This window comes from Dama dama, chromosome 2 (assembly GCF_033118175.1).
Source record: "Dama dama isolate Ldn47 chromosome 2, ASM3311817v1, whole genome shotgun sequence".
In the NCBI taxonomy this organism is placed as follows: Eukaryota; Metazoa; Chordata; class Mammalia; order Artiodactyla; family Cervidae; genus Dama; species Dama dama.
The window spans coordinates 5,377,189-5,398,860 of NC_083682.1; the positions used below are offsets into that span (position 1 = coordinate 5,377,189).

Consider the following 21,672-nt stretch of genomic DNA (forward strand, 5'->3'; position numbering starts at 1 on the left):
TTAGAGCATTTTGTGTGACAGATGTATTTGTGATAGGAGGGTTAATAATCCTGTGCGTTTTGAAACATTTTGGTTCCAATTTAACCAAATGGAACTGGTTCATCTAGTCTTCTGTTTTAAGAAGACCTTTCACATCAGGAAAGCATAATGATAGTTCCTGCTATGAGAAACCTTGAGAGTAAGTATCATCAGATGCCAGATCTTAGTTTCATGGGGCTTTTGTTTTGCACTGATTTTGTGGAATTGGTCTTGGTTCTTTTAAAGTCAGTCTAATCAATATGATGCCTATTGAGACACCGTTTCTTTGATCCATTTTTGGATCAACTACATTTTTAGATTATCTGCTGTTTTACATTTTCCAGTTTTCTTTTCTCAATGATTTCATAATTAATTGTATGACGAGTTTCTTTTCTCAATGATTTCATAATTAATTGTATGACTTTGAGGGGAGTAATGAATTGATGTTTATCAGTTTAGGGGGAAGTTATTTATGATTTAGATCATAAGATGTTTCAAGAAATCCCTTTAAATTGGCTAACTTTCAGTATGTTTCATAGTTTACTTGAATTAATGATTTTTCTTTTCCCATATTGTTGTACTTACAAATATTCCCTTTGCAGTATTTTTTTAACTTTAACCTATTTCATGCCATGTGTTAACTTTATATATATCTTGAAGCATTAAAAAATTTCATTATCTTCACTAGCAATTTAATGTTCAAAAAAGTTATATTCTGCTATATCAGGTTTTAAATAAAAAAAAAAAACAGGTCCATCTAGCTATGAGACAGGAGTTCTGACACCACTAATGGGTGAGGAGTGACCTGGTGTGGCTCTTTTCTGGGACACCTTGACAGCAGCCATCAGGAAATTTTAAAATGGTAGTGCCCTTTGGCCCAGAAAACCCAACTTTAAAGGATCTCCTCAGATTGTGCATAAAGGTTGACATATGGGTATGCATTTTATAGGGTTGTGTATAGAAGTTAAAAATAATGGAAAAACTCTTTATCTTTAGCAGTAGGCAATGGTTAAACCATGCTGTGTCTTTAAGGTGAAATTCTGTGCATGATTAAAAATTATGTTTTTAATACTGAATTGATGGAAAATGCTCATAATAGAAGCGGAAAAGCAACTTAACAGAACAGTATATGCACCGTGATTCCAACTTTAATAGAAAGAAACTGGGAAAAAGAGCTTGGGAAAATGACAAGAAAAAATATATATACCACAGTATTCAAACTGGTAATATTTGAATAATAGAATTTGGGCAAGAAGTTATCTTTTTTATTTTGGGAAGGTCTTTCAGATCCTTGTACACAGAAATTTTTGGAACCTCGATTTTAAAGTCTGAAAGTCAAAAAAATGTTTAATGCATGTTAAAATAGCCTACTTTAGTTGCTTCAACAACTAATAAACTGATAAACTTAAATTTGAGTTTTAAAAGCTATGCCTGGGTCACGCAGGTTCTTTGTCACTTGTGTGTAGGTGACGTTGAAGGTGCCGGAAGCATCGAAGCTCTCCCAAGTGACCGCTTTGTGGCTCTGTGATCACAAACTCATTTTCTTCAGCGTGTGATCCAGGTAGCCGTTTGGGTCTTCAGTTAGGGATGTGCTCCTCATTTTGTTTTTGCATTTTTTTTTCAGATATCCTTTATGTTCTATGTGTATTGTTATTTGACACATCAAATTATTCTTAATTGTAAGTTAATTCTTTTTTTAACATTGTTGACTGGCTCTTACCCTTTTTTCTTTTTTGAGTTTATTTTATTTATTTATTTCTGGCCCTGCGGGGTCTTTGTTGCTGCGAGGGCTGTTCTCCAGTTGCAGGGAGCCTGGACGCACGGGTTTCTCACTGCAGGGGCTTCTCTCGTGGGGCGCGGCTCCAGGTGCCGGAGCTTCAGGAGTTGCCACACACGGGCTCAGTAGCTGCAGCTCTAGAACATGAGCTAAGTGGTTGTGGTGCATGCGCTTATTTGCTCTGCGGCCATGGGATCTTCCAGATCAGGGACCAAACCCCTGTCTCCTGCACTGGCAGGCAGACGCTTTGCCACTGAGCCACCAGGGAAGCCCGTAAGTTAATTCTTCATAATATCAAGAGAGATTGAATAGAGAAATTGTATATTTCAATTGAAATTGAATATCAGTTTCAAGAGAAATTGAAATGATTTTCCTGTGTGATCAACAGTCTGTAAAGGCAGTCCCGTTGGTGCTGTTTGAGGGACCGTGGGGTGGAGATTAGGTACCACACTCAGCTGGATCTCCAGGGCGCTGGTTAGAATTCCCACCGCAGGGACCTCTCTTTTCAGCATCCTATCTGCCATGGCTTGCTTGCTTACTTACATGTGTTGAATATGAAATAAAGGTGTTATTTTCATTTTCTTTGATATTTTGCTTATGTAAGTATCTCTGTTACCTCCTAAATTGAATTATGGCAGATATGTTTATTATAAAGCGCTTCTGCCACACGACAAAAAGCATGGGTTTCAGACTTCTCTGGAGTCCTCCAGTGTTCCTGGGGTTTTGGTAAATGAGCTGTTGTATTTCTGCTGCCGTTTTTGTGGCCTGTCGGGGTTTCATCTGATTGTCACACACACACACAAAATCATCAATGGTTTCCTTCCTCCCACTAGAGCATGTTGAGCAAGAGGCTACAGAAAATACAAGAGATGAAGGATTTCCAGGTTGTGGGCCTGTTTCTGGCCAAGCCGGCCTGCCTGTCTTCTTCGGGAGTCCAAGGATAAACTTTGAATTGAGTTACACAGCTTAGAACAGTAGCTCATCTGTTTGCTCTCGCTGTGAACTGAGCTTTGGAGAGTATGTGACAGGAAGGAAAACTAGGGCTTTTAGCTGATGTCATGCCGGTCCTGTTGCTTGGCAGCCAGACGCCCGTGGTGGCCAGGACTGGACGTGGCGGGCCCTCGTGATGGAAGGTGGAGGCTGCTGGGCCAGCCTGTCTCTGAGTCTGCCTTTTCTCCTGTCTTTCTGGGCTTCCCGAACTGAGGTGCACAGCCAGCTTGCCTCCTGGGAAGTTCAGTTCAGTCCAGTCGCTCAGTCATGTCTGACTCTTTGTGACCCCATGGACTGCAGCACGCCAGGCCTCCCTGTCCATCACCCATGCCCGGAGTCTGCTCAAACTCATGTCCATCGGGTCGGTGATGCCATCCAACCATCTTGTCCTCTGTCGTCCCCTTCTCCACCTTCCTTCAATCTTTCCCAGCATCAGGGTCTTTTCCAGTCAGTCAGTTCGTCACATCAGGTGGCCAAAGTATTGGAGCTTCAGCTTCAGCATCAGTCCTTCCAATGAATATTTAGGACTGATATTCTGAATATCAGACTCCTGGGAAAATAGTCCCTTATAGAGGCTCCCAGATGCTGCGTGATTGCTTTTCTTTAAATAAGCTGTTGAAAATATTCTTTAAAATGACTTATTTACATCTGTGAAATGTTTATGTGGAAGCACATTCCAATTTACTTGGTTCTGAAAAAATCATTACATAGGAAAAAAGTTCTTTTTTTTTTTCCCCTAAAACACCTTTATTGAGATACAGTTCACATATCATATAATTCACCCACTTAAATGATAGATTCAGTGGTTTTTAGTGTATGGTTTTGAATATATCCATGGGTATATGCAGCCATCACCACAATCAATTTTAGAGCATTTCCTCACCTCAAAAGGAAACCCAGGCCCCTTCAGACCCCTTCTACCCTCGCCCTAGGCACCCACTCTGTAGGTTTCCTGTTCTGGACATGGCATATGAATAGAAGCATAGTGTGTGGTCTTTGTGCTAGCTTCTTTCGTGGAGCATGTTTTTAAGGTTCATCTGTGTTGTAGCATGTGTGTCAGGACTTCACTCCTTTTTTAAAAATTATGGTAAAATGTACATGGTGGTGGTGTTCAGTCACTCAGTCACGTGTGACTCTTTGCAACCCCATGGGCCGCAGCACACCTGGCTTCCCTGTCTTTCACCATGTCTGGGAGTTTGCTCAAACTCCTGTCCATTGAGTCGGTGATGCCACCCAACCATCTTGTCGTCTGTCGTCCCCTTATAGCATTTACCATCTTAGCCATTTTTACGTGTACAGTTTAGTGGCATTAAGTCAGTCAGTTGTTGTTCAGCTGTCACCAACATTCATCACAAGAATGTTTTCATCTTCCTAAACTGAACCTTTGTGCCTATTAAACACGGACTCCTGATCCCAGCTGGTGACCCCTATTTGAAATTCATTTGTTGTTGTTGTTCAGTCGTTAAGTCTTGTCCGACTCTTTTGCTGCCCTGTGGACTGCAGACTCCTCTGCCGTGGAGAGGAGCTAGGCTCCTCCGTTCGTGGAATTCTCCAGGCAAGAATGCTGGAGTGGGTTGCCACTTCTTCTCCAGGGGGTCTTCCCAGCCCAGGGATCGAACCCGTGACTCCTGCCACTCACTCCAGCTCTGTTTCGGCCATGTTTGTGTTTCCTGGAAGGTGGTGTGTCCTGTTGGTGTCTAGCCCTGCTGACTCCTTGATTTTAGCCCTGTGAGACCTGTTTTCAGGCACCTGACCTCCGGAACTGTAAGACAATGAATGTGTGCTGTTTAAAGCCACAAAGTTTGTGGCCATATGTGACCACAGGAGCAGTCATTTGTCTTACGCAAGACTTCTGCAGACTCGTCATGCCCCTGTGATCCACGGGGGTGCCCAGACCTGCCGTGTGCCCGGCGTGGCGTGTGGCGCCCTCCTGCTCTGTCTCCCGCCTCTCTCAGTGTCAGAGTGAAACCCCGGAATTCACGCCCGACGCCTGCCTTCCCTCCTGGCTCTGCCACCTCCTTGCTTTGCACCTCCACTTCGTCCTGCATGCGATGTGGGCAGCCCAGCGGCCGCCCTGAGGTTGTCGGGAGGTTGAGATGGTCCCGCCGTGCCGGATACTCGGAGCGTCGCAGTCCCCGGGCCCCGTGACCCTGCCTGCTGCAGTGACTACGTGAGGTGCTGCTCTTTGACCGAGCAGTGGATTTTTGTGAGTCAGAGAGCTTTAGCGCTGTGCCTGAGGTCTCACAGTGAGTGCAGAGCTGGGATTTGAATCTCTGGCTCCCTGACCCGGAAGCCTGTGGTTTTTCTTTTAAACGACGGCCTCCCTCAGGAGAAAGGGACTGTCCCTGGGGGAGCTTTCAGTCTCATTAGAGAGCCGGGACTAACCCGCCAGCCTGTTAGAGGACAGTGTAGGATGGTCAGTTATGATGTAACAGGGAGGAGACCGGTGAAGGGAGAGTGCGGGCCTTGTCGTTTTCAGAAGGTGTCTAGCGTCTTCCCTTGGGGGCTGTGGGCCTGGAGAATTGAAGCTAGACATGACCCCTGCCTTCAAGGAGCTAGCAAGAAGATAGCAAAAGCTTCCTGAGGAGCGTGGACTTCAGCTTGGTTTTAAATAGTAGGTAGGTAGATAGAGAAGAGTAAGGAGTTTTGACTGGAAGAACAGGAGTCAGTGGGTGAGGTGGCAGGTGGTATCCGTTAGTGTTGGGCTTAGCTGCTTGTGACAGAGGACCCCAGAGCCACAGTGGCTTAAACCACCTAGAAATTCGCTTCCCTCTTGCAGGGAAGAGGCCTGGGAGTCGCCAGGCTGAGCCGGTGCGGCAGCTTCCTGGGCTCAGTGGGGACGCGCACTCCTCGCGGCTGATGGCCGCGCCGTTCCTGGGATGTGGCCCTTAACCTCATGGTTTAAGAAGCCGCTGCAGCTCTGGCCACGTGTGCCAGTCAGGATCCTGGCAAGAAAATGGGAACAACACTTACTTCAGCAAACCTAGAGAATTTGATATAGGAAATTGGGTGAACAGGTGGAGGAGAACCAGAAAAGCAAAAAAGGGAGCACAAGTGAGTACGATGAGGAGTACTGCGTGTGCAGGGGCAGACTCCTGGGGCTGGGGAAACAAGGGAAGAGTGATCAGAACCTGGGAGCTGAGAGGAGGGGCCCGCAGAGTTGGGACCCCGACCTCCGAGGGCACCGCTAGGCTGTGGGGGCCCTGACCTCTGGGCTGGTACCCTGGGGGGACCACAAGGCTGGTGCTGGGGTTGCCCAAAGAAGTGAGGATGGGAGCGGGCGGGTTGGTACCACAGCACGTGGGCAGGTCTGCCTGCCTCCAGAACCTGGTGACACAGGAGCCGCTGCTCACGGAGGGGTGTCCCCGAAGACGCCAGCATCATCGCAGAACCGACCTGGCAGCCGGTCCACACCGTGGGATGGACGGGGCAGGGGCCCAGCGCGTGAGCGGGTCCGGCGCTGGTTTCAGACCCTTCCTTTGCACGCTCTGTGCTGGCTCTTGGCCGCACAGGCCTGGACGGCTGCAGAGGCAGCTGCTAAGTACAGTCCCGATGTGAGGCAGGCTGCCCCCGGGCACGGCCCAGCCTTTCTAACCCAGGAAGGGCGGAGACCGTCCGCCACGGGAGTGGAGCTGGGCACGACTCTGGGCTACCGTTTGTGCAGCAGCGGTAACACCTCCAGATAAAAACATCTCCCAGTTATCGCTCTCCTCCACACAAACGGAACTTTCTCTCTCGGACTGGTTCTTGGCAGTACCTCCCACTGTGTGCCGTGACCCCTGTCTGGGCGTGTGATGGTTCCGTTGTGGTTTGTGCTTCAGCCTCCCCTGGGGAGCATAGTTTCCCTGGACTGTTGGTGGATAGGACAGGGAAAGAGGCAGCTGGCCCTGGAGACTGGGGGCTGCTGTCCTAGAAAGCCGCACTCCAGCTGGCTCATAACTTTGTCTCCAGAAGTCGCACAGGTTCAGCATTGCTGTGTGATGCAGCTGCATCTGACAGGCAGGTGTAGGCCAGGGTTCACTGAGCATCTGGTTTAGACACTGTCCTGCGATTTTGCAATCTCTCTTATAGTTTTGTGTCTGCTTGCTTCCCTGGAGTGGAAGTTTCTCGAGGCAGTTGTGTTATCTGAGCTTCCAGCATCGTGCTTCGCTTAGGTGATAGCTCTTCACGATCTGTTGACTGGACTCTGAAGCCTGCTACAGTTGAGGTGCCTGGGGTCTTGAGTTCCTAACTGCACAGTGGTTTGTGTTCCTTCATTTAAGTCTCCAGTATCTTCACTAACTAATCGTTTCCAACCCAGGCAGGTGATTTGTCCCCAAGGCTACACTTTCCTGTTAAGTGTCCCCTGTAACGTGTTCCTTGTCTGCAGCAGTCATGTGAAAGGTTTTGGTTTTGTTGAGATCTCCCCTTTCCTCTGAGAGCTCCAGTAATTCTTAATATTGCAAGTTGTTTGAAACAGCTGTTAGTCAAATCTGGTTGAGAAGGGGTGGATCTTGCAACTTCAAGTGGAAAGCCCTGGGGGGGATGGTTTAGGTATGGCTCCAAGATTTTAACTCAGCAGTGATGGGAACAGGATGGAAATTTGGGGTCACAGATGAACATGGACTGGAAGGGATACATCTGAGATATCCCCACCCCCAGTTTCCAGGGCTGAGGAGGGTCTCCTTGCCCCTTGTCCCTCTCTTAGGCAGATGCTACATGCAATTAAAAGCCGTTCTAATGAGGTGGATGAACCTGCAGCCTGTTATACAGAGTGAAGTAAGTCAGGAAGAGAGAGACAAATACTGTATATTAACGCATATATGTGGAATTTAGGAAGATGGTACTGATGGTCCTACATGCAGGGCAGCAAAGGAGACACAGCCATAAATAACAGACTTTTGGCTTCAGTGGGAGAAGGTGAGGGTGGGATGATTTGAGAAAAGAACATTGAAACATATACGTTACCATATATAAAATAGCTGACCAGTGCAAGTTCAATGCATGAAGCAGGGCACCTAAAGCCGGTGCTCTGGAACAATCTAGAGGGATGGGGTGGGGTTCCGAATGCGGGGGGTGGGGGGCACAGGTATGCCTGTGGCCCATTCATGTTGATGTATGTCAGAAGCTATCACAATGTTATAAAGTAATTATCCTCCAATTAAAATAAATATCCTCCAATTAAAATAAATTAAAAAAAAAACAAAACCTCTCTCATGGCTGTCCTAGAAGGACCGATGGGGAGTTTGCCTGTGGAATTGATCTGAGAACTGTGGAGTTCATCTGTGTTCCGAGTGCCCTGAGAGACTGAGTGGAGACTCAGGTGCGGGCAGGTGTCGTGGGCGGGAGCCGACTTCTTGCCCGTAGCTACTCCAGAAGAGTGACCTGGCTCGCCCTCAGGTTCTGCTGCTTACGGTGCTCTTGTTTCCAACAGAGGTGGCCTCAGCAACATGTTGTTCCAGTGCTCCTTGCCCGACACCCTGGCCTCCGTCGGAGACGAGCCTCGGAAGGTGCTCCTGCGGCTGTACGGGGCGATCCTGAAGATGGTGAGTCCCTTGGCTGCTCGGGGTGGGGTGCCTGGCCACAGTTCTCATCCTCTTGGCCTGATTACCTGGGAGGAGATTTAAGACATATTAGTGGTATTGTGGAAATTATTTAAAAACACGGCTTTTATTGTAATCAGGCTGCACCCCTGAGTTTTTTTCTTTATTATTCCAAGTGAATTCTGTCTTACTATTTGTTAGCAAACTAGTACAAGTACCACTTTTAAGTCCAGAAAAAGTACAGTGTTGGTCAAATCTGTAATAGTGCTTTGATGACGCCTAGATTTTCCCCACACTGAAATTTTCAGCTCAGACTTAGGTTGTAAGGTTCCAATGTGGGGAAGGTATGGTTTGTTTAGCATCGTCAGAAAGGGGCTACAGGATAACCTCAGTGCAAAGGAACAAGCTCAGTGAAGCTGAATTTAGTAAGTACCTCCCTTTGAGATTTATTTTAAAACTTTGAGTTTGTTAGATTTTTAATCTTTCTGAATTTTTATATGACTTAAATAATTGAATCTTAACATTCAGTTAAAGTATCTTATTTGTTGAATTGTCTTAACCAATTATATCTCAAATGTCTGGATTAAAAACAAACCTATACATGAATTTATCATTTTACTGAACACACATATAAATGCGTGTATATTGCAATGGCAGAATTTTTATATCCATTTAAATCTTCCTCGGAAGGGCCTGTTTTGATCCTCATGAAATGGAAAATTAGTTTTCTCACTTAGTTTTTTTTTCTAAGACTAGTCTCTCTCAGCTCAGTCTAAAAAGCAGGTAATGTCCATTACCTGTGATAATCGATTATATGTTTAGAAATAATAAAGTTGCCGTTCTGGGTGTTAACTCACTTAAAAAGTTGTCATGATGTGACCAAACCTTCCCATTAGGTAGCTTCCCCTTAGGCTTGTCAGGCTCAGAGGGTGAAGGTCTGAGGTTGGAAACCAGCCCGCACGTCTGAGGAAGCCTGAGCTGCCGTGGAGTTGGGTTCTCACTGACACCCGGCTCTGCCCGCTGACCCTGCGGTTCAGTTTTTTTATTTAATCAAGTTGCAGTCTCAGAGAAGTTCTTGAAATACTCAATTTACGTCCTTTTGGTCTTTTAATGAAATCAGCTTTCAGCCATTTTTCCCCCCCGAGGACTTTCTGTAACAGTGAAGTCCCATTTCGGCTCATTTCTTTTGTATGCTTTCATTTAAGCAACACTTTAAAAATACCTTAATATCCACCTCCTGGAATCGCAGGCAATAAGACTTATTTACCTCTGGTTCCTGAGGCTCCTGTTTTAACTTAAACAGGAGCGTGTTCAGCGTGCACTGTGTGCCCCCCCTGAGCCAGATGGGGTCCCGGAGCCCTGTCCAAAGGGGATGATACACTGATCCATGCTGTCCAGGACACCGGTCACCAGCCACCTGTGGCCATTAGGCACACTTGAAATGTGGCAAGGGCAGCCACGGAATGGAGTTTTAAACTTTATTTAATTTTAATTCGTTTAAATGGACACGGTCCCGTGTAGTTGGTGACTGCTGTGTTGGCCAGCACGGCTGTAGAATGTGCCATGTTAAGGATGGGCAGCTTAGAGAAAGCCAGCTGCAACATAGCCTGTGCACCCCGAAATTTTCTTTTCCCCAAATAAATGAAGATTCATCATCTGTAGTTAATATCTACCTTTTTTGAAATTTTAGCAGTCTGGAATTATTACATTACAGTGCTTAAGTGCAATAGACATGTCTGGAAATAGAATTTAACAGAATTCTCTGTCCCAATTTATTTTTAAAGGGAAAGAAAGATTATTGGGTAACTCAATAGAAAAATAGAGAATAATGGACGCCACTTAAAATGAATTTGACTTTTTACTGAGCTAATGGATCAGAGCATGTTCTACACGCAGTTCTAATGGGGGAGGTGGGGGCAGCACTCTGCATTTAGCTTCTCAGTTCTATTTTTACTAGGCTGTCAGTTTCCATTCCTAAAACTGCATCTGCTGATGAAGCACAGAAGCTATGCTTGAAAGCATACGGGTAGAGAGGGAAACAGGTTGCTCACGAGATGGGTACTGAGCAAGCGTCTGACGGCCTCACAATTGACTCATGAGACAACAGACTTGCTTTTGTTAGAAAAAGACCTGTTCCTTTACTTTCTAGGTGGGACTCGGTGTTTTCACTTAATTACTCAAGTTCAAGTACGCTTTTGATCGAGCCCCTAGTTCAAGTACACTTTTTTTGTTGAAGTATGAACTTAGTAAAAACTGTGAAACCTACAGCCTCAAATATTTTTGGTTCCCATGTTCTTCTGGACTTGGCAGGGGCTCTTGCTGCCAGTTAAGAGTTTCAGACGTTAATGGCCCTTGTCAACTGCTGGCTATTGAACACTTGGGCAGCACGAGGAGGGAGAGAAATTCAGGATCTTCTGAGCAGGGACTTCTGTTTAAGAGGGAGGAGGAGTGGGGAGTCAGGGGTGGAGACTCAGCAGCCAGTAAGACACTCTCCAAGTGCAGCGCCCTGTGCTTTAAAAGCTGGGCTTTCGTGGCCTGGGGCCAGGATTTTACCACAAGTGTGAGTTCTTCCTCTTCTCCTATTTTCAAGTCAGATTTTAAAATGTCTATTACTTATTTTGTTGCTGGGTCATATTGCTGATCACCTCTTTGCGGTGAATCTGGCCTCCTATGGGAGGAGGGGTATTTATAGTCTACAGGTTATATTCCCATCATAACTGAAAAAATGGCCAGAATTGATAGTAACTTGTCAGGATTTGCATTCATTAAGAGATGTGGCTGAGCAAATATGAAACCCAAATAATAAGTCACATTACTTTCATGAATGCATGGATTAAAGACAGAAATATCATACAACACATACGTCATGCTTGCCTTATTTTTTGCTCTGCCTTAGAGGAAAGCACACACACATCCCTATACATGTGTGTGCATTTATGGTATTTCCTGCATTGGCCATATAAATGCAGTTTTCACATCCTTCAAGCTGGGTTAGAATAAGCTCCTTCCTTGAAACATGACAAATCATGACAGCATGTGATGATCAGCTTATGTAATATTTTCTCAATGTTTAGCTGTTTGGCTTAATAACATGAGAGCCTGGTTGAGTTTCACACATCCCTTCTTTCCCTTTCTCCTCCTCGTTTTCAGCTCTGGGACTTTTTACAAAACTCTGTGAGAATCGAATATTCAATAGTACTTTTAAAATTTGCATTTACAATCATTCACAGGTAACTTGGTTTAAAATAATTAGTTGCTTCTCGACTTTCTCATTCTTCATCTTGGTATTGTGAGATGTCTGACCTTGTTTCCATAGCAGCCCTGAGATGCTCTCTGGTGCAGCTCACCACGGGCTAAACAATAGACGGCCAAGGTGAAGCCTCCCGGCGTGTTTAAGGCCGACAGTTCTGTCCCCACACAGCTGTCTCTGCCAGCCCCCATTTCTCCACAAGATGAATCAGAAGCAGACTTCCCAGCTGAACCCTGGAGGTTCTTTTCAGGATTCGTGTTAATTTTAGGGGCGCATGAAAGTCCTGCATTGGACAAGAGGAAAATGGGCCCTTTTGAGAATGAAACAAGATCAGACACACACAGCTTGAAAAACTGCCACACCACACAATATTGTTTGTAGGAGATTATTAAACACAAAAATATTGGTCTGATCTTCAAACAGTGTACGTCAGTAGAATGTAGTGTCTATTTCCCATGGGCCAGCTCTAACTTTAATGAAAAGGAGGTTATCCTCCTTAGCTGGATAGACGATGGAAACTGAAATTAATTATAAAATCGACCATAACTAAAGCAGGTAGGATAGCTGAGTAGAAGCCTTGAGAAGTCCTGGTTTAGTCTTTGCCATTGTGGGAAGAGGTATAATTGCTAGAAGAGAGCTTGAACTGATGACGTCAGCTGCCAATGTAACGTGATTTTTTTTCCTTTCTGGTTTCTGGGAAGGAACATGCGCTCTGCATCGTCCAGCAGCAGCCTTTTCCCAGAAGCGAGTTTGGCTGATTACAAATAACCAGTTTGCTTATTTATCATGAATTGTGGAAGACACAAATGTCAGTACGTATTGTTCCTTCAATGTGACCTGTGCCAGTGGGTGGAAGTCTCAGGAGGCTTTGTCCCCGCCTCTGTCAGAACAGTGACTGTGTGGAGCCGGTCACTTCTCTGCATGAATGGAGAGATTCGGCCTGGCCTTTCCCAACGGCCTCACAGGCCTGAACGTTTGTAACACACCCTAGATCTCTTGAGTGTTGTCTGGGGAACTTTTGTTTTTGTTCTCTGAGTAATAGAAGGCTAATATTAGTGCTTGTTGGAGTACTAACCATAATAAAATGAAAGGCATCAAGGCACAACGCAGATATGTCTCAGGGACTCAAAGAGCACTGTCTGGGGCAGAGTCTTTTTTGAATCCAGAAAACCAAAAGTCACCGTCCCTGTCTTAACCCCAGCTTAATTGAGAATTCAGGCACGATAAAGTCCGGAGCCGCCCACAGGTAGTCAGCAGTAAACTGCTGGCACCCGGAGAAGCTACCTGTGAGCAGCACTTGGCTCTGGAGCTGAGATGGGGTGGCCGCCCCACTTCACGCAGAGCCCAGCTCAGTCCCCAGTGGCTGGGCACACGTTCCCGCCGGATGAACACGGCGCATTGGGTTTTTTTTTTCTCATTGTATTAGGTCATTGTGACCTAATTTACTCTACTTTTAAAAACTCCCCTTCTATGTTGAGCATGGTGTAATTATATCTATTGTAAAGCAGTCAAAACCTTCCTCCCGGAAGTGAAGCATCTTTCTAGTATTGCGTGTTCCCATTTGGTCTCACTTAGCATTTCTTCCATGAATCCTCTCAAAGGCAGTTGCCAAATTAACCCCTACCGTGGTACCACCTTCCATACCTGCTTTGGTGCCTTCTTTTGATAACGAAATAAACCACAGGCTACTTTGTCTAATTTTGACATGTGCCAAGTGTCTTTTGTCTTGCTGGTCTTAAATGTGTGGGGTTTATAGCATGAAGCCAGGACAGAGGTCTGGCCCCTGGAACGCTGGTGTGACTGCAGTCGCCCTCTGGGAAGGAGTGTCCTGTGTTGGGTGGCGTGAGGGGCATGGGGAATGTACGCCTTTAGCTGTATGTGCATGTGTTCTCTGCTGCAGGCTGCCCATGCGATCGTGCGTGGAGCACTCTGGTTTCCAGGTGACAGACACGGTTCACGGTATAGTATGAGTCCTCTGAAGTGGGAGCCTTCTCTACAGCTTTCGTTTCTTTCTTTCAGTTCTTGGTTTCAAGAAATGTTTTTAAAAAAAAACACAGTTGTAATGCTTTTGTTAAGTAGCACCAGCTACAGTTTGTGCTTGCTTAAAAAGCTACAGTAATTAAGATTTCAGAATGCTATGTATTTGAATATATCACTTTGGGGTGGTTGTTTTTTTTTTCAGTCCCAGGCAAATCAGATCCCTTTCTTCTGTTTCCTCAGTAGAAAATGACAAACATTTAGTAATTATAGACGTTTATGGGCCTCAGCTTGAAAATTCATTTCTAGTATTCAGCTGCTGCTTCTCTCATGCCATTTTCAGCCTTCAGGAAATGCCACGTACATACTGATGTTGTGGTTGGAGTTGGAAGCTTCCTTCTCTGCCCTTATCATGTAGTGTCCTTCTCCACACCCTGGGCCTTTACGAAGCTCAGCAGTGCTGCTCTGACGTGGGAGGACACACAGGATCTGTTCCTGGGAACGTGCTGCCTGCAAGTCAACCTTGGGGTGCTCATGCCGGAGGAACCCGAAGCCGTCAGAGTCCTGGGGCGGCAGGTCACCTGGGATCAGCCCTCAGTTTTGAGAAAGTCACCTTCGGAAAGCCACCTTCTTTACCTGGCCTTGCACTCACCTGTCCCCCTCCTAGTTCAGGTCTGCCTGGGGCCTCTTAGAAGTTCTAGTCTCCTCTCCATATTCGTCACATCATCTGGCTTTGCAGAGTTCAGTGGGATCAGACTGTTTTAGATAGGTCCTTGAGTAGATGGAACACACTCTAGACTCCAGTGAAATGTTGGAAATCTTCATCCATTTCAGTTCTCACCATCCCTGTGTGTTCACTAGAGAATTACACAAGCTATACTTCAGGCCACTTCGTTGTCGCCTCACATCTTAATGTGTCCTGTAAAATATTTTCAGAAAATGGTGGAAGCAGCCGTAAGAGCAATAAATACAGAATGTTTTCATAGAAATCAGAAAGCAGGAAGGTTAGGGGCCATGATATTGAGTAGAAAACATACTGCAGAAGGTTACTGAAGAGCCGCATCCCTGCTGTGCATTCCTGCCACCTTGGCCAACAGGGGTGGCAGCAGGTGTAGCCCCAACACTGAGAACCTCTTCTCTCCGCTGAGTCACCTTCAGAACCACAGGCAGGCGGGCAGGAGCCCAGGGTGAACCCTGGTAGCCCGGAGTCCCTCGGGGCGTGGTTCAGCAGGAGACCCTCTGGTTAGTGGAGAGAGGGAAGGTTTTCCCAGACCGAGTCTTAGATGCCCTAGAAGCTGAGTCTAGCTAACATTTGGCTTATTCTTTCTTAATTACTCATTTTTGGATCCCAAAGCTCTTTTATTAAAAGGCTGCAGCCAACTTAATCTTTTGTTTTATACGAGCCTTTAAAAGAGACAATAGGTAAATGATCCTTGCCCTTATTGTGTGTAGATTCCCATTTGTATCTTTTATTTCTGTAGCCACCATCATATTTAACATGGTACAACCTCCTCCTTCTGACATTATCTGTAATTGATGATTTGATTTTAAACACCATTTCCAGCTTAGTATACTAGTGAAGACGTGTCACTCTTTCTCAGTTGGTTCATCAGTTTTCCCCAACCTACCCCACAAGCAGCTAATGCAGTAGTGGGTCTTTAAATGCACTGTGAAGATAAATGTTTCAGGTTTTACACATGATATTTAAGTAGCTGCATGCCCCTCTATTTACACACACAGCCACACATACACAGACCAGGGAAAATCCAGATGCTGCTTTTGTTCATCCAGCAAATGTGGCTTTATTAAAGTAGTTTAATCATTAAACTAGTTCCCTCATCATTAGCAGAATCTTTTATTAACAACTGCCCAAGCAATGAGAGTTTATTTGGCTTAAACAAATGTAAAGAAATAACCCTGTTATAGTGTGGAATATTAGGTAACTTACTTTCTTCATAGTCTTTAAAGTATGAAATCCTTTAAATGCAATTTCATCAGAAGAGTAACATTTGAAACCTTGTACCAAATATATTTCCTGTAGAAATAGCATACCTTTAAATACTTTCTAAGTATAGGTGTATGTAAAGTGAAAAGTCAGAGTCCAGTTTGGTCTCATCTTATTACCTAGCCAATAGTGTTTAGGAATTTAGAATTTAAATTTAGAGATGCTTGGCCAACCAAAATTCTGTTTCAGCTTTTAAATTCTTCTGTGACTTTAAAACAAAATGTAAACCACACCCCCTTTTTTTCTACTATCCCGTTAGCCTGTTTCCTACAGCAGAGCTGATGAATACTTAGATTACAATGAATACTTGTAGATTCTCTTGAAAACCAAGCCCAAACTAGGAAGAAAAGAACAAGAAAGACGGCAGGAAACCGGTGACAGTGTATTTTTATTATCATTGGATATCGTCTCTCTTTGTAGCATACAATTCACTTATTTAAGTGTACAATTCAGGAGTTTTTAGTTTATTCCTAGAGTTGGGTATCTTCTTTAGCATATCTGGTACATTCTGACTTCTTAGGTTTCAGTGTTTATTTTAAAAAACATTTTATTATGGAGAATTTCAGATGTATATAGAAGTAGACCAGAAGAGCGTAGCGAACCCCAGGTGCCCAATATTTGTCTGTGTCTCTGCCCAGCTTTCTTTCGTCTTTACCCTCACTTGTTCTCTAGGGTTCTTCCAGATTTCATAGTATTTCTTGCATGCAGGTTTCAGTCTGTACTCATGTAAGCTGATTTTAAACACATGACCACAGTAGTGTCGAAAATGAAAATTTTAAAACAATTATTTAATATTAAATGAGTTAGTGTCCATATTTCTAATAAATGTTAAAACTCACCTTTATTTTATAACTTAAAGCTAATTTTTATTAATGTACAAGCTAGTTGGTGAAGAAGTCAGAGTCATGTTAAGTATTTGTATATTGTATTTTAATATCTGCTTTGATTAAATCTGTGCCTCTGAAATCAAATCCCAAGAGATTCCAAGTTAAGTTTTACCTCCTTTCTCCCTGGGCAGAAAGGCCTCCTTTTCGGTAGCTCTCTCTGCGGGAGGCCACTTCCCTCGCCTTTCTGTGAATATTCAGCCTGCTTTGCTCTTCTTACCTGCAAGATCGAGGGACCCTGAGCATTCTGTACTGAGGAAACGGAACAGAGGGCCGGGTGCGGCAGAAGTCCGTCTTGCCTTCCTGATGGTGCTCTGATGGGGGGTGGGTAGTGATTCACGGAGGGCAGAATGGAGTGGGCAGATGGGGAAAGTATTCATAGAACTTACTTCTACCTAATGACGCTACTTTGTTAAAAAGAAATGGCCTTGGGAACTAAGACAATTGGTGACTCAGATGAGGTGACTCGCTGTTGTTGAGAGCACCATTAGGCAAGGGAGAGGGACTTGTGTTGGCTCAGTAACCCCTTAACTGTATCTGCCTGAGAAGATACAGTTCAAGTAATAACAGCATAGAAATAACCACAGTCTAGAAGTGTGTACAGGTCAAATCCCGTTACTGCAGACCTCAGTGGGGTCTCCAAATTCCTTCTTTGTCTCTTCCTATGAAGTATCAATATGTATAATATCAGATCATAGAACTTGTTCTGTTCTTAGTGTCCTTTGGGGAGAGAAAGCACAAGAATTTAATCTTTGGGGGGCATTGCAGCCCCCTGGGTATCCTACCTAATGCTGTAGCCCGTCTCCCCACTTCTGGGGTCACAGACCTGGGTCTCCCCTTGCCAGGCTCCATCGCCCTTGGTCGCTCCTTGAGCTTCATGGTGCAGGAGTGTTTATTTGGTCCTGCCATCCACAAAATGTTGTGAGCACCAGGATTTGTTGGGAAAGACCAACAATAAAGAAAAGGTGGAGTCCCTGTTCATTAGGAATGTGTGGGCCACTGGGGAGGGGCCAGCTGGAGTGTAGGCTAAGGCCACGCTGCAGTCAGGAGGGCGTTTTGCACTTAGGGAAGGAGTGAGTACCTACTCCTCCTCCCTAGCGTTTGTCCCGCCCCACGTCAAGCCATCAGCAAGAGTAAAAAACTGTCTCTGTAATATTTTCATTTTGCAGTTTTCATTTTAACGGGATTTAACCTGTAACATCTTTCCATCAGAGAAATGCAGATTACACAAAAGAAAATCGCATATATCCCCCATTTGTACTTCCTGCACTTTGTACAAAGTGTACTCACTGTGAGCTAAAGATATTACCAAGTATGTGTAAGTGCAAGTCTTTGCAGATAACTTCATATGAACATTATTTTGTTTACTTTTTATATTGAGTAAACTGGAACATACACTATTTGTACAGAACGTACATTAAGATGTCTGTGGGAGATTATTCCCGTGTTGATGGACGGGAGTGGTCGCTCTGTCTGGCTAGGTGTTTTGAATGGTGCTAGAGTAGCTGGTGGTGCTTAACGTGGCATTTTTTTTTTTCCTGTCCACACTTTCTACCCTTGGTACAGGTATTTTTGATAAAGCTGTGGAATGGAAAGGTATGTTTTTCATGGGATGTTCAAGAATCTTTTACCTTAAATTTCTGTAAGAGCTTCCTTTATGGGCCTCCGTGTCTGACTTAAGCAGACTTAGTTTAATAAATTAAACAAATAACATTTTTCTAGGGGCAATATTTAAGTATAAACTTTGACAGGACACGTAAGTTTCTCCCTTGCTTTCCCCTGTCTCCCGATTAAACACCGTGTGAAGGTTTTTAAAGCACTTGGGTGGGGGTTGCTTTTAAGGGCTCAGATCTGCCGTGAGGGGCCGATGAAGGCAGACAGTGGCTTGTGGAAGGTCAGACTCCGGGTGTGTTCCTGATAGACTCCTGGTTACCGCTCACTTGCAATTTCATTGAGGAAAGGGGTGTAGAAGTCTCTCTCAATACGTTAACAGATGAAGTAATTCTAGGGCCTGTATTAAATTGGCTCGGGCCTCTCTTGGGTGGAGAAGACTCCACGCTGAGCTAGTGGCGGCCTGACCAGCAGGCCTGCTGCCCGCACGGGGCACCCTCGTCCACCCAGTGCTGACCTTCGGTGGCCACGGGCCTTGTGCCCCCTGGCCTTGTGGGACAGTGTCTTCCTGGGCCGCTGCTGCCTCGAAAGACCCACCTGGCTAAACCGGTGAGCCGGCCGGGCGTTCACGGGAAAGCTCCCTCCGCTGACTTTCCTCCAGCGATGAAATTGTAAAAGGTACCAGGGTGGTGGTGAGGTGGCGGCTGTGCGGACCCCCCAGCGCCTCCCTTTCCTCCTAAAGCAGTGAGGCTTCCTCAGGTGTCGGTCCGAGTGTGGGACTCTGGTGGTGCATTTAGACGGTGCAAGAAACCCTCGTTTAAAGATCTGTGATGTCTTGTGCACCCTGACTGTTCTGATGGCTGCTGAGTGAGTGCCTGCTCAGCGTTCCCCATTTCACCGGAAGTGTTTGCTTTTTCTCGTTCGTAGCGGTCCTGTAATAAGGAGGGATCCGAACAAGCTCAGAAAGACAGTGAATTTCAAGTAAGTAATTCAGCCCACCCTGCGTCCGGTGTGAGGTGTGAGCTGGTGGTGGGCCGGGCAGTGCTGGGTGGACGAGGGTCCCTGTGCGGCAGGAAGCGGGCACGGGGTCTCCGCGCCTCGGCCCCGCTCTGGCTTTGTCCCTTGCTGTCCCTGAGTCCTGGTTGTGTCCCAGAGGAGGGGCTCCGGGTACTGGAAACCACCTCAGGAAGAGACCGCGAAGAGCCCGTGTTCCCGGCTCCTGCCGAGGGTGTAGGGAGGACTGTAGGGAGCTGAGCGGCACTTGAGCTGCGGCAACTTGGGTGGCCGGCATGCATGATGTTCCGACGTGGAGGCGGCCTGGCGTCCGCGCTGCCCTGACTCTGTCATTGCCCAGGGGTCTCAGGGGCTGCCCGTCCCCGGGCAGGCGGGAGTGTTTTTCCCTCTGCACCGTAGGTGGACCGTTTACCATCTGAGCCCCGAGGGAAGCCCTCTCAGTGTGGTGCCCGGGTCCAGAGGCTGCTTCTGAACTGCGAGGTCTCACTCCCAGCAGTGTGTGTGCTCAGAGGAGCTTCAGGTCAAGAGCACCTGGCCCTGAGACTCAGAGGTGGGGAGTCCAGTGTTGTGACCCCCACACTGCAGGGAGTGACTGTTGTGCAGCCCACTCTCCCAGTGTGCGGAGGTGTGTGTGCAGTGTGTACACACACACACGCTGTGGATGAAAGAAATACCTACATGCATGTGAATAAACTGGTTTTGTTCATTGTACACTTACTGTGGCATGCAGGATCTTTAGCTATGGCATGTGAAATCTAGTTCCCTGACCAGAGATCAAACCTGGGCCCTCTGCATTGGAAGTTAGTCTTAGCCACTGGACTACCAGGGAAATCCCTCTCTTATTGTCTCTTATTGTGAAAAAAGTGGCTTAAAACTCAATATTCAAAAAACAAAGATTATGGCATCCAGTCCCATTACTTTATGGCAAATAGATGAGGGGAAAGTGGCAAGTGTCAGATTTCATTTTCCTAGGCTCCAAAATCACTGTGGATGGTGACTGCAGCTGTGAAATTAAAAGGGGCTCGCTCATTGGAAGAAAAGCTATGACCAACCTAGACAGGGTATTAAAAAGCAGAGACATCACTTTGCCAACAAAGGTCCGTCTAGTCAAGCTATGGTTTTTCCAGTAGTTGTGTGTGAATGTAAGAGTTGGACTGTGAAGAAGGCTGAGCACCAAAGAATTGTTGCTCTTGAACTGTGGTATTGGAGAAGACTCTTGGGAGTCCCTTGGACAGTAAGGAGATCAAACCAGTCAATCCTAAAGGAAATCAGTCCTGAATATTCATTGGAAGGACTGATGCTGAAGCTGAAGCCCCAATACTTTGGCCACCTGATATGAAGAACTGACTTATTAGAAAAAGACCCTGATGCTGGAAAAGATTGAGAGCAGAGGAGAAGGGGAAGACAGAGGATAAGATGGTTGGATGGCATCACTGACTCAATGAACATGTGTTTGAGCACACTCCGGGAGATAGTGAAGGACCGGGAAGCCTGGCGTGCTGCAGTCCATGGGGTCGCAAAGAGTCGGACACAACTTAGCGACTGAAGAACAGCAGCAATACTAATTATTAAAATGATCAAGAAACAGGAATTTAAGAGAGCTGAGATTATAATGGAATAAAAGTATTGACGTTCTTTCTCGAGTTTCCATGGATCTTCTGCCTGGGCCCAGCTCCAAAGACTGGAGGGTCTGGACTGTGTGCTCTTAGGGGAGACCCTGACTGAGCTGCTGTCGGGGGGAAGTAGCTGATGTTCTGTCTTCAATCTCCTGGGCCTTTGCATACAGACCTCTGTCTATACTGGGATTAAAACTGTTGGGTCACTAGGCCCTCCATGACGCTGAACCAAAGTGTATTTTCAGTTCTTGTTTCACCTTGATTTCTTAGCAGCCAAGGGGCCGGGACTCAGGGGCACCAAGTGAAGGCCCTTCCTTTACTCCATCCCTTCCTTGCTTTCTTTCTGGGCTCGTTCTCCTATTGTCTTCCCCCCCTCAGTATTTATTTATTTCTTTGGCTGCACCGGGTCTTACTTGTGGCACACAGGATCTTTAGTTGTGACATGTGAGATCTAGTTCCCTGACCAGGGATCAAACCTGGGCCCTCTGCATGGGGAATGTAGGTTCTTAGCCACTGGACCACTAGGGAAGTCCCTCTCCTCTTCTCTTAAGTACTCGAAATCCCCAGGCCCGACGCCCTATCCCTCCCTACTCTTCCCAGACCACCTGGTCCAAAGCTGGTCCTTTGTTTGTCCTGGAGGCCAGGGATCTGCAGCTCCTCCAGCCAATGGAACTAACCCCAGCTGCCCCCTGTCTCCCAGGGTGTCTCACCAGGTCCAAGACTGAACCCACGTTCTCTTTCAGTCCATCCTTTCTGGGCAGGCCAGAAGCAGGAAGTCACCTCCGTCACTCTTCTCCCCTCACCCCATGTCCCACCCACAACTCTGTTGGTTGTTTTCCTTTGAACCAGACCTTGGATCTGTAAGTTTCTCTCCACCCAGGCTGTGAACCTGGCTAGTCCAAGCTGCCCCAGCTCCCCTCGGGGCTCCCGCTTCCACTCTTGTTGCCCACAGACCATTCCCTTCGTCATCACCAGAGCCATATTTTTGAACTCATCTGATCATGTCGG

General features: G+C 46.1%; 1 protein-coding gene across 5 annotated transcripts in view; it reads left to right on the top strand.

The window, feature by feature from the left end:
- CHKA (choline kinase alpha) overlaps positions 1–21,672 on the top strand; it is a 56,721-nt gene that overhangs the window by 15,582 nt on the left and 19,467 nt on the right. For 2 of the 5 annotated variants that reach the window (XM_061162151.1, XM_061162161.1), the window contains exons 2-3: positions 8,199–8,310; positions 18,962–19,015. In XM_061162151.1, coding sequence (XP_061018134.1) covers positions 8,199–8,310; positions 18,962–19,015 — 166 coding nt within the window. Of the gene's footprint in view, positions 1–8,198; positions 8,311–17,989; positions 18,020–18,961; positions 19,016–21,672 lie in introns of all 5 variants that reach the window. The other 3 variants (XM_061162170.1, XM_061162179.1, XM_061162188.1) reach the window with 2 other exon arrangements.